A 13,530-nucleotide genomic window follows, 5' to 3' on the forward strand; every position below is an offset into this window, starting at 1 on the left:
GCTGGGCCCTCTTGGGTAATATTTTAAGGAAATCAAATGTCTGGAGGCATTGTTAGAAAAATCCTTATTGTAGTAAATCATCCCGCAGTGTTCAATTATATTGAATTCTACACAACATAAAAATAAGTCTATGTATAATAATTTAACGAATGGACCTATACTAGTATTTCCGGATAACTCTATAAACCAGGATAGTGCTCACACTTGTGTATGGTGGATACTATACTTGTCAACCATTCATGTTCTACAAAGCTGTGAGAATTAATCAGAGGGTTATATTATGACGTGTGTGATAAGTTTATTCTTATTAGTCCAACATGTGGTCTACGTTGGTATTTAACTCCCAGAGGTGTCATTGCACAAGTTGCCCGTCATTGTCAGACAGTAATATATTACTGGCTACTTCGGTGGCACAGCATCTAGGAAACCTGAGCACCGTCTGTCTCCGTCAATAGTATTTATTGTGATCAGCTGTGTGTCCTAAAGGGCACATCTAGTGTGGGCTGTTGTAGGCAGTAGGGTAGAGGATGTTGGCTGCTTCTGACCGCCCTGTGGACTCCGCACCTCTGTCTACCTTCGCTGTGTTCCCTCTCTGCCCCATCTTCTGTACCCCTCTGTCCTGTTCAGTGTCTTCCCTTCTCCCTGTGTGCTGGTGAGTCTGTATGTGGGAGGGAGCGAGGAGGGCGAGAGTCTAAATACAGCAACAGATTGTACTGGAGGTGACCTCGTCATGTTCCCTCTCTCCACCCTTCTCCCGTCCCTCTCTCCTCTCTGTGCTTTTTCCTTTTTATGTGCATCTATTTTCTTTCTCCGTGTTGTCCTCCTTCCCCTCTTTCTCTTTCACCCTCCTGTATCCATCTCTAACTCACCTCCCCTCTCCCTCCTCACCCCAAACCCTCGCTATAACCTGCCCCAATTTCTTGCTCACCTCTGCTCCACGCTTTGGCAAGTTTTGGGTTCTTGCTGCTATCTGTACCTGATGTTCTAGGCTGTTTCTGGGGTTCTATAGCTGTAAACTGGTGAGTCCTTATGTGTCTGTCTGTGTCATTGTACGTCTCATCCTCTGTATACGGAGCAGAGGCCCCACTTAGTCTTTTTTTGGCATTTAGGAAAGAAGCCAATGCTTAGCGTGTACAGGGAGTGGGAGGTGAGGGGGGTCTGTTGCAAGGGGGCCTTTTTAGGCACTAATGAATTTCTGACAGCTTCTTCTTACCCTACAGAAAGATCTTAACAGTATAGATCGGTGGTTCTTACATGTTTGGGTGTCCGGAACCCCTTTGATTCTCAAAATAGGTTCCTGAATTCCCTTTGAAAAATATGTTCAGATTTTGATATCGGGAAAACATAAATTTATGGCAAAATACTTTTATGTACATGTATATTGTTGCTCAGTGGAGTCACTGCCATCTGGCACCAATATTTTTGGACACTGGTTTAACTAATAACTTATATGATCTATAAATGTCAGTGTTAAAAGTTATTTTTTGTTAAAAATCTAATGTGACGACTCACGCCCCAGAATTGTAGTTGTGCACCCCTGGTTAAGAACCACTGGTGTAGATGATCAAGTAAAATGTGCCGGATGAGGATACTGTGCTATTAAACATTCCGAAGTGTATTACAAACACACAAAGTTTTGCTCTGTTGACTAAAGATCTATAATCACGGTAATATCTACATTGTCATAGTTTAAAGATTCATATTCTCTCATTGTATTCATCAACATCTGAAGTCTACACACTGATGTGTATTTAATGATGTAGGGCACAGGGTACAATGCATTCTAGGAACACCTGTGCTTCGTTCACAAATAAAGTTGTGTTCCTTGTGCGTAATACTGCACATTTAAGATGACAATATTTTCTTTAGAGACAGCACGTGCCTACTTGAAAACATAAACTATGATTAATTTTGGAAAAATGGACATGAGATAAAAATGTATTTTGAATTTTCCAAAAGAAACTCTTAAGACTCACGCCTTCATTTTCCTCTCCAGCACCTGCTACAGAATCTCCCGCCCATCGTAGCACCCCTCGGGATCTTCTCAGTCCTTTTACGTCCGATGATGAGTATCTGAGCCCTCAGGAAGATTTAAGTGAGCCTGCAACACCCCAGCACGGGATGTCTAGCAAAGCCCCCATCCAACACAGCGTGACCTTCAAAGCCCCTCCTTCATTCAAGGTCAGATGCCAAAGGGATCTTATGAATTGGACAATGCCTTAGTTGACCTTGATCGCTTAACAGTAGTCATGGTGGTATGAGTGCATGCTTACCTCTGTAAAAGTGTGAGTAGTGCTTTCACCTGATTGTTCTTCTGCCTTGTCTGACTTCTTAGGTGGCTCTATCGGACCAGATGGTGTTTGAGGGCCAAGAGGTTATTCTCAGTGTCCATGTGCAAGGAGAACCCAAGCCTATGATAAACTGGTGAGTTTTCATCCAGAGTGTTGCAGATCTTCTGAATGCATCAGACCCTGCTTCATGACTCATCTTTCATCCATACGGAGACTTCAAAACCTAGTTGGGTTTTCCGGTATGGTCAGAATATCAATCCACAAGGAACTAATGACACCAGTCACGTCAATTGTCCCTAGTGCACTGATAGGCTGGATTCTCACGACGTTCAGCCAACAACAATGGCTGCCTCTACTACATGTAGCTGATGGGTTCATATTGCCTTCATTGACGGCTCCATATGGCTTTCCACTTCTGCCCTTCTTTTGGGAATCACCTTCTGCTTCCTCAACCCCCACTGTCTACTCTCTACAGGCTGAAGAACAAGCAGCAGCTGAAAGCTGGTGGAAAATGTCGCATGACGGAAGGAGAAGGGGGCGTTTTTTCACTTCATATTGTGGCAATCGAAAAGCGAGATAGCGGATTCTATACCTGCAAAGCAATAAATGAGTATGGAACTAAGCAGTGCGAAGCCAAGGTAGAAGTCCGAGGTAAGTTATTGAACAGTGTTGATCCACTGATGTAGCCTAAGTGTCTTCTAACCCTAATTGTCTGTAATGTAGACTCTAGGCTTTACGAGTAGAGCAGAGTACGGTATGTTTGCAGGAAGAGAAACTTAAGAGCAGCCAGGGACTTGCAGAATCATATCTCCCTGCTAGGATTTCAACCAGTACCAAGAAGTGCCCCTCAGTCTGCATTCTGCATTAAGCTGCTGGGAAGACAATGCAGGGAGTGTCATGTTAGATTGATTTAAATTGTCGCATTAGATTGTGGTTTCCAGTGGGACACCTTATATTTCCTATCAAATTCTCTATTCATTTTATGGTGGGTACATTATTTTGAAGTCGAGAAGTTACATATTTCTTCATCTCAATTTTGGGAAGTGACATCTGAACCTTTAACAAAAAAAATTAATTCTTATGCCAATAAACATGACATGCAAAGAAAAATAATGGATACATTTGTTACTACATATGAAAATAACAATAGATATTTCTTTTTAAGCTACTTGGATAAGGATAACAACGTTGAGGAATTATAGCAGGAGATAAGTGTTTTGTTGTTTTTGGTGAAAACTTGTTGGTGTTAGTAGCTGAGATAGTTATGTCGTTGTATATGGGGACATAGAAACGGATATATCAGAATATAAGAAGATTGGTAGAGACAGGGCACAATGATCGTAGACATGGGCGGCCGTGAATCTCACACTGCAGGACGCACACACACTTTCTCTGTTAGATCCTTACTGTCGGATATGTTCCTCCTCATCTACATAATTCTAATATATATCACGCACACAAACCCATATAAGTAAGGGATCTAACCATCTAATATCTAGAATTCTCGTGACTTTCTGAGTAAAGTTCTTTCTGCTATTTAGAGCACCATGACTTAAATGAAACAAAACAATGATATTTATAAATGACCCCTGCCCCTGGTATTCTCCTCCTTAGTAAATTGATTAGTAGTGTTATAGGTGGAGGCTTTTGCTGATCGCATCTGTGCATATGACGTTTCTACCCAAGATCAACAAACATTTCCTTTTTTTTTTTTTCTCGCATTAAACTTATGTCTAACCTATCAACTTTTGAGCTGGGCAGAGTTGGCATGTATCAGTGCAGTTTGAACGTTAGTAGTCTGATTTCACCCTCCCCCCTGGTTTGCCTGTTCCTTACAGCAGATCTTGGCAAAGAGCCTGAACTACTGTTTCTGTTTTAATACGCTGCTAGGAATCTGGTTCAAAATGAGATCTCTGCCAGGGTCTTAATGCGGTCAGTTGCTGTGGGGTGGAAATTGCATATAGGGATCAGTAAGTTTTCATGATGTAGTTTATCGCCAGAGAAAATGTTTTTCATTATTATTATTATTATTATTATTATTAATGATTTATATTATTATTAATCATTGTGAATGGTATTTCTCTGATTATGTTACTATTAATCTGTTATTGTTAAATACCTAGTGCCCATATACCAATATATTACTTACTGCTTTGTTTTGATTGATCGACCTCACAACGCATTTCTTGGGCTCTTTGTTCTCTGTTAGTTTTGCGTTCTGGGCTGTTTCCTTTTTGACAATCTACCTTGATTCCGTGTCTTCTTGTTTGGACTCTTTAGGAGATTAGAATATTTTAACATCAGTTTTCAAAAGGCATTGATTGCACAGTTGTCAGAATACAAGAAAGAAATATGACATTTAGTAGAGAAAATCTTATCTGGGATCTTTACTAAGTGTATGGAGCTTGTGGCTACATTATTTGTTACCAGGATAAGAGCAAACATATGTTTTAGTATATGTTTAGTGTACAAATAGGAAATAAAGTTGCTTTGATATTATTTGTGTAAACAAAAGGTTCCTGTTAAGTAAATATTTTGATTTTATATATATATATATACATTTCTGATTTATACTGTAGATTGTATCCCTGCAATAGCGAACAGGTCTTCTCTTCCAAATCTCCGGTTTCCTACTTTGTACACTACGTGGCTCTAGGGTTCTAAATGTTGACAGTCACATTCTGTCACTCTCTCCTCTACATATGAAATTACTGCATGTCGTACTAAGCTAAGCCCCTTCCTGATTTCTGCATGGCTCCATCCAGTACTTGGCTGCATGAGTAGCTTACACTCACCCTCCTACACATTCGGGCTCATTCCAGGTGCACAGAATGACTTACATTTCCACTATAGTAAGTATAGAGCCTTTTGAAAGCCCCTCTTCTCAGCATGCTTGTTCAGAGCACAATCCCCCACCTCTACCATCCGAAGGGCTCTGACTCAGAGATCAGGGGGTAAATGTATCAAGCTTAGAGTTTTCCGACGGGTTTGAAAAACCAATCAGATTCTAGCTACCATTTATTTAGGACATGCTATACATTGAAAGCTAGAATCTGATTGGTTGCTATAGGCAACATCTCCACTTTTCAAACCCGCCGGAAAACTCTCAGCTTGATACATTTACCCCCAGGTGACCCTCTTCTCGGGAACGAGTTTGAGTGCTGAAGTTCAAATGTGTTCCAGCTGAAAGACTTTGCAGCCATATCACTGACAGAGATTCATGTTAACCAGGTTTTTTTACAAAATAATAATAATAATAATAATAATAAAAGAGTATGTGGGATTGAAGCTTTAATAGGATTACTGACAGGAAGTTCTGCTGTGCCTAGGAAAAATATCTTCTCCCAACAAGTTTATGTCAACTGTCTACAGTCCTAAGCTCCTACAACTTTTCAGATATATTAATGAAGGTTGATAGTAGGTTTTTTATATAATCCAACTTGTGTTTATGAAATGTGATTGTTTTATATGAAAATTATATATTATCCTAGTGAGTTTGTTTGTTAGGTCAGGAGCATTAATGTCATTTGTAGATGTGCAAAGAAAACATCTGCACTTTTCGAACCCCCAGTTTAGTAAATATACCCCCTGGTGTCATAGGAACACAATCCCTTGTTTCAAAGAGAAGTAGATTTTTTTCAAATAAAAAGTTTTTTAAAAAACATCTAAACATTTGTCTAAACTATATAACCTAAATACTAATCTGTACATTTCCGCAACATTTGCCCAACAGTTCCATGAGGTTTAAGCCCTAGAACCAAACCTAAACCATAATCCATATTCCTGAAGGATCTCTGATATTATTCCTATTATTCCTTATATTCTATAAATGTAATAAGCTTTCACACAGACGCATTTGTACCACTGGAAATGTCTTCACTCTAAGAAAACTTGATACTTTCTACTTTTGTGATGAAGTTGCCAAGTTCCTGTTGTGCTTTGTAACTCTTGTCTTAAAGCAGCCGAGCCAAGTGCTTAACTGGCACTCTAAGTCCTCACCCCCTCTGGCATCAATATTGTGCGTATAAGAGCGTTTTTAATACTAGTACAATAGACAGAAACAGGTCTGATGATGAAAACCATTGTTTCCAGTGACTCCATACGCTCTCCTGATGTTACTCTTTTTAGAGAGCGTTGTGAGACTGTTGCATTTTTCCCCCCAACACTATCTGTCTCATTTAAATCATTTAATAATTACCCCCATTGACCCAAATGCAAGTACAGATGCAAGTTAAAACATACTCACCAACGCTCCCTGAATGTCAGGGAGACTCCCTGAAATAGGGGTGATCTCCCTCACTCCCTGAAGAGTCTGGCATTCTCCCTGATGCTGAGCCAGTACAAGACGTGGTTGGCTTCGCCATCTGTGGCATGATGACACAGTTCAGAAATTGTGTCCTATGTCCATGTATTGATGCCTGTGTAGGTGGCCATATTCATGGAGACCAAGATTTACCGTAATCAAAAACTGACAGGTAAGACAACATGACTTCAGTAATGGAGACCGAAATGTAAAAGACACTTCAGTCTCTCGAGATTCATTAGCTGCTTTTCTTTAACGCATAGTTGCCTACTCTCCCGGAATGTCTGGAGACTCTCGCATTTCTGGGAGACCTCTCGGGCTCCCGGGACAGCAGGGCAACCTCCCGGTTCTCGTCCCCGCAATAGATAAGTGTCGGGGGGCAGGGCTTAATAATGCAAATATCGCATCATCTTAGCCCCACCCCCTGCTGTAATTGGCCAATATTGTGACAATCTTTTAGGAGCAGGGCCAAAATGATGCAATTTGTCAAGCCCACCTCCCCCAGGATCTCCCTGAAGCCAACGAGGAAAAGTTGGCAAGTATGAGTTAAAAACCGCATATCAAACTCAATAAGGCCTTAAACAATTTAAGACTTGCACTGAGATTAGCAACTTCATGTCTGATTTATCATTTGTCGATTGAATTGATATATACTCTGGTTATTTCCTGGGTTTAAGGAGTTCAATTTCAGCAAATATTTATGTAACTGAAAGGTAATTATTATTATTTATTGTTTATTTATAAAAGACAAATCATATTACACAGAGCTGTGCAGAGTATATGTAACAATTCACATCAGTCCCTGCCCCATTGGAGCTTGCACTCTAAATCCCCTGCCACACTTACACTAAGGGCCAATTAACCTATCAGTATGTTTTTGGGAGGAAACTCACACGGACACAGGGAGAATCCAAATACAAAATGCACACAGATAAGGCTTTGCTTAGAATCAGACTCATAACCCCGGTACTGTGAAGCGACAATGCTAACTACTACGCCACTGTGCTGCCCAGTTGTCACGACTGGAAGTTCCCAGGCCGTCCATTCAATTCTGCAGATGCGAAATACCCAGGCTGCAGTGCGGTTAGTTCAGCTGCACGAGGTCTGCATGCAGGGTGCTACAATCATTGCATTAAGCTACTCAACTAATTCCGGTGCAGCCACGCAGCATGTCAATTTCATATGAACTTGGTTTAAAATCACTGAACGGGAGATCTTACTCAGTGTACATACTGTGTGTGCAATTGTTTCCTTTTTAGAGGTTGATATCCTATTAAAATATATTACTTTGTGCAAAACTACATTGAGAGATTATTCCTTCTATATTGCTTTATACTAGGCACTACTCTAATTTATTACTTTACTTAGATAATAAACAATAATGCATTGTTATCAGTGGTGGAAGTGGGCTGGTATACAGGGGTATGTCATACCGCCACTTCTCCTACTGCCTTCATTGTGACACTATCACATTCCAGTCACTTACACATATATATATATATATATATATATATATATATATATATAGATATATATATCTATGTATATACACATACATACATACGTCTGTGTGTGTGTGTGTATATATATATATATATATATATATATATATACACATGCATATATATATATATATATATATATATATATATATATATATATATATATATATATATATATATACAAGTTAACCCGTGCATGATACTCATGCATTCTAGTCAAATCAAGCTACTTAAGGTGTTAAAAAGGGTCTTGTCATGCATTTGGGCCTAGCCCAGGCCTCCTCAGGGGAAGAGCGTTACTTCCCGATGCAAGCACCCTTTTTTAACGTGGTTTTGTCCACATGTCACCACCTCATCATTCTTCTCCATCACCTCATCCTTCATTTTCATCGCCACATCTATCCAGATGTCTATCCAGACACAGGGATCTCTCTCAGCGGTCCTGAGTATCACACTCCTCTCACTCTGTCACCCCCGGCAAACACTCCCCACTGTCACCCCTGGCAACCACCAACCACTCCCCACTGTCACCCCTGGCAACCACCAACCATTCCCCACGGTCACCCCCGGCAACCACCAACCACTCCCAACTGTCACTTCTCCTTCAAGAAATATATATATATTTTTTTAAAATCTTTATAAACACTTTTAACAATTAACAAATTAAATTAAAAATTAAAAACATCTTAGTATACCAAATTTCAGCCCTTTCTGAGTTGTTTTTTCCACACACACTAAGAATTTAGTAGGTCAGTGTATAACTCCGCCCAGCAGGTGGCGCTGCAGCTTGTTTTTTTTTTTTTCACACACACACAGACAGACTAACACACGCCACTAGACATTTATATTATAGATATATATATATATATATATATATATATATATATATATATATGTGTGTGTGTATATATGTGTATATATATGTCATATCGTCACTTCTCCTACTTCCTTCATTGTAACTCTATCACATTCCATTCACTTACATTCCCATTACATTTTTCATACCGCCACTTATAAATGTCCACTTCAACCACTGATAGTTATGCCACGTACTCATACTCACCATTTTGGGGTACGGCAATAATAAAGTGCCTCTTCTTTATACCACCGCCTTAGTATACAAACCAAAGCTGACATTATAGTGAGGGTTGTGTTATAAATTGGGCGACCTATAATGGAATTAATATGTTTTAATGCTCTGCAGTGCAGAGAATATAGCTCTTGTTTAGTAAAGGTGGTGCTCTATATATTTTAGATTTTAACTTACGAAACTTCTTTTGTTAAAGTTTCATGCTGCTGTAATGTTTCTAAGGCATTAAAATGTTATTTTCCATGGATTGTTGACCAACATTATAATGTATCGGCTGTAAGAACTAATATGTGCCGTACATATGATTGTTTGCCTATCTGTGTATGTTTCCTTCCCGAACTTGCTATGTAATGTTCAGCTACTGCCGATTTAGAGTGCATGCATGCTTTTGGCTTTGCTGCATAGGAATGTATGTCTAACACTGTGAGCGTGCGTAATATTTACTCTGATCTGCTCTTCTGTTTTATAGCATTGGCTTGTATTAAATGCACAAAAGATGTGTCAACTTTTAATGTTATTTCACCCTGTGTTGCCCGTAAAATCATATTTGCCCACTTCACAAGAGAGAGGAGCTAGATTTGGGAGGGTGGCCCCCCGTCCCAGGAGTCCGTGAGGACTCTCTGAAATTCGTGAGTCTCCCTGACATTCCAGGAGCGTGGGCAAGTATGAGTAAGATTAATGATGCAGGAAGATTCAAATATATCTTCTTTATGAGTCATTTAAATTGTCTCATTGTTGGACCATGTTCAGTAAAGTGGAATAGAATTAGTGTATTTGTACTCAACAATTGAAAATTGGATAAAATGAAACCATATTTCAATCCGCGCCATCTCTTTCTCAATATCTCAAATTCCGCCCTTCATGTCATATTTTCCTTTAAAATTATGTTTGTTTGTTTATTACAGAATTTGATCTTTCAAGAATATTACAAAAAAATGATTTAGTCCAATTTTCATTTTATTGAACATGGCTCAATGTGGATTAAATTGTAATGTGAAACTATTGACTCTAGGCAGGTCTTGAAAAATGTATCACTAGCCAACCAAAGTGCCAGTTATTTTAAACAATATATCAAAATATGAAAATGTTTGCGTATATTATAAAGTTTTGTCTCACTGAGGAGCAGTGTAACTCTCATCTATAAATTCCCGTTAAAAGTTGACATATCTGGTCCTGCATCCCTGCTTTCCTTCCCCTGGCATCGCCCGCTGTTTTCCCTGTGCTGTGATTGGCTGGCTTGCCCGCACGCTGACTGCAGTTTCTGTCTGTATACAGGGCGAGTCAGATAAATCTCCTGTCACTAACAAACTAACACAGGAGCCAAGCTGCTGGGCCAGAGAGGCGGACTGTGCCGAGAGGAGAGAGTCCTGGCCCGTCTGCACCAGGGAGAGGCAAAGGAGCAGGATAGACTTCCTCTTACAGATATGACGGAACAGAAAAATGGAGGAGGTGACCCTGTATGACAGACGCTCACCCCGCGAGGCCACTGACTAACAGACTGCACTAAATGGCATTCCCATATCTCCAGCCACTGCTGATTGTCTCTCTGCCCAGACACCTCCGTCCTCAGATAATGTTCCATAACCGCTTTGACTCCAAGTCTTTGTCAAACGTCAATTCCCAGCTTGCAAGGGATGATGGGAGATGTAGTTAAAAGACAGATGAACGTCGGAGACCCATTCCCCAGTAGGAAATAGTCAGGGATTTTTTTTTTTTATCTCGTTTTGGTCCATGAAGTATAGATACGGAACCTGTGGCTCCCCAGTGGTTGTAGAACTACAAGTCCCAGTAGGGTGTACTTGTATTGCTGCAACAACTAGAGAGTCGCTGGTTGCACGGTAAGGGTTAAGGCCGCAACATCTGAACTGTTTTATTCCTACAATGCACTTTCTGTCTCGGTGTAAAAATAGGATCTGAGATTCATAACAGTCATGACCAAATATCCAGAATTTTTATTATTCTTCTTACTTTAGCTATTATATAAAAAAAAAAGATTAAATCAGTAATTCTTCAAATCAGTCGCATCGATCTCTGCTTTTGAGAGAAATGTTGACGTTTGACGGTGGCGTTCAATGCCAGCAATGGGTGGCATCTGATTTGTTGGGAGACAATGATGAAGAGGTGAGCGGCTTTTGTGACTCAGAACCGTTTAAATACCGACGTCTCTGACACCCAGAAATGCGCCAGCTTAACCTGGCAAAAGCAGACATTGTGGTTTAACGCAAAGGGAGTACACAAAACCTTTCACTAGGGTTACCTGAACCATTCATAAATCAGAGCAGAACAAACGTGAGCATAAGCTGTTAACGCTTTCATTACTAGATCACTTAAATCAGGTTTCGCCAACCTGCGCCTCTCCAGGTGTTGTGAAACTACAAGTCCTAGCATACCCTGCCATCTTATTGTCTGGCTATGTCTTGGCAAAGCATCATGGGGCTTGTAGTTTCACAACACCTGGAGAGCCGCAGGATGGCCGTGCCTGATTTAAGGCAACATCACACTTTCTCTTAAGAAAATTAGAACAAATTGTAAGTGAAAACCAGCGGTATTAGGTCTCTGCAGGGATTATACACACAGCAGATAGACGATAGAGCCCTCAATGCTATACTTGCACTTTTTGCTCCTCAGTTAATGAGGGGGATATAAACTACCTTATTTTCTATTGTGGTTCAGTAAAATAGGGGCACGTCTTTTCTTTTCTGCTTAGAGAAACATATTGCTCTGCAGATTTGGGTTCTTTAGAATGATTGACAGATGTCAATCATCTTGCTTTTCCTAGGCCAAAAAGTATCCAGACACTGTAGGAATAGCGCCACCCAGTGGCCAAATTACCATGACATTTCCATAATATGTGTATAGTACTGCAGATGTGTTTACATAAAACTATACCAAACCATGAGCGGATCCTCTGTGAGAGAAGATTGAGAGGAGATCTACTAAATTGTAATATTAGCTGTTTTCATCTGAACCCATATTAAGTACACACGTTGCCTGGCGTTCGTGTTGCGTAGACTCCCAGTATAGAAACATTTGCAGACTAGAGTCTGAATCCTGCACCTTGTGTATATCATATGCGTTTCCTTTAAATCACTGACCTGGTCAAGGTACACAAAATCTATACTGACCCAGAATGCCACTTTATCGGTATTTAATTTGTTTTTCTTATTTGGAACTAACTACATAACACTTGCAAATTATATCCAGGCTACATACAAGGAGTAAGGACAGGTTAATACATAAACAAGTCAGGTAATTTCTCTAAGGGTTACTTACGAACTGCAAAAGTACAAAACTCTAGAGCAGATGGTCCTTTGCGACATCGCAGGCGAGTGCGTTTAGGTTCACAAGGAAGTGCGTGAACTTTCTGGCCAAGTTTGCGGCTGTTGATTGGAAGAATTTGGCATATCAAAGACGTCCCTTGTGGATTAGTTTTACACTGAAATGAGAATGTAGGACGGGAATATTTAAATGAGACAAAGGGGTGGAGACTGTGCATTTAAAGGGACGTTCCCTGACTGCAGGAGGGGCGCACAGACTTTTCCTAAGTGCTAAGCGACTTTTAAGCAATCATTTGTACTTCTATGGGAAAGTGGATTTATAGGCGCACAGAAAAGTGATAAAGACAGTTCCTTCATTCTCATGATTGAGACATAAATCAGGATAAACTGAGCAACACTTTAGGAGGAAATCAAAATAGTGTAAATTAGTAAAAGAGAATTGTTCCTGAACTAGGTTGGGCTTTGAGGGGACATTTTAGTGCTTCCTTCCTGCTCGTTGTCCGGATTATCCGCCAACCGGCAAAACTAGGCGCAGAATCCTTTAACTGGTATATTTCCTAAGCTGTGATTTTCGGGTGCACCCTGATATACACCTGCCAGACTAACACATCTGTTCACGTAAAGACACTTTGCGTGTCTGCATATTTTACAGTTCGTAAGTGACCCTTTATAATAAGTCGGATAGTGAAGCGCCATGGCATCTGTGGATAGATGACACATAACCTTACGTAATATGTGTGCCTCAGTCGTGCCTGCTGGCAAACAGGGCACAGCTAGCTTTAAATCAGGCCTGTCCAACCTGCGGCCCTCCAGGTGTTGTGAAACTACAAGCCCCAGCATGCTTTGCCAGTAGACAACCAGTTGATAGCTGGAAGGGCATGCTGGGACTTGTAGTTTCACAACATCTGGGGGGCCGCAGGTTGGACAGGCCTGCTTTAAATGATAAGGGTAAATAATATTTATCAAACTTTCTAAAAAGAAAAAGTTGGTGTTGCCCATAGCAACTAATCAGAGTCGAACTATCAATGTCTAGAATGTACTAGATAAATGACAGCTAGAATCTGAT

At 40.3% G+C, this 13,530-nt stretch overlaps 1 protein-coding gene across 4 annotated transcripts in view; it reads left to right on the forward strand.

Annotated features, from left to right (window-relative positions):
• The window catches only part of SPEG (striated muscle enriched protein kinase), a 155,400-nt gene that overhangs the window by 88,250 nt on the left and 53,620 nt on the right, over window positions 1-13,530 (forward strand). For 2 of the 4 annotated variants that reach the window (XM_075181011.1, XM_075181012.1), the window contains exons 7-9: window positions 1,997-2,181; window positions 2,336-2,424; window positions 2,767-2,942. In XM_075181011.1, coding sequence (XP_075037112.1) covers window positions 1,997-2,181; window positions 2,336-2,424; window positions 2,767-2,942 — 450 coding nt within the window. Of the gene's footprint in view, window positions 1-701; window positions 1,020-1,996; window positions 2,182-2,335; window positions 2,425-2,766; window positions 2,943-10,461; window positions 13,266-13,530 lie in introns of those variants that run through there. The other 2 variants (XM_075181014.1, XM_075181013.1) reach the window with 2 other exon arrangements.

Source organism: Mixophyes fleayi, chromosome 7 (genome assembly GCF_038048845.1).
Source record: "Mixophyes fleayi isolate aMixFle1 chromosome 7, aMixFle1.hap1, whole genome shotgun sequence".
Taxonomy (NCBI): Eukaryota; Metazoa; Chordata; class Amphibia; order Anura; family Limnodynastidae; genus Mixophyes; species Mixophyes fleayi.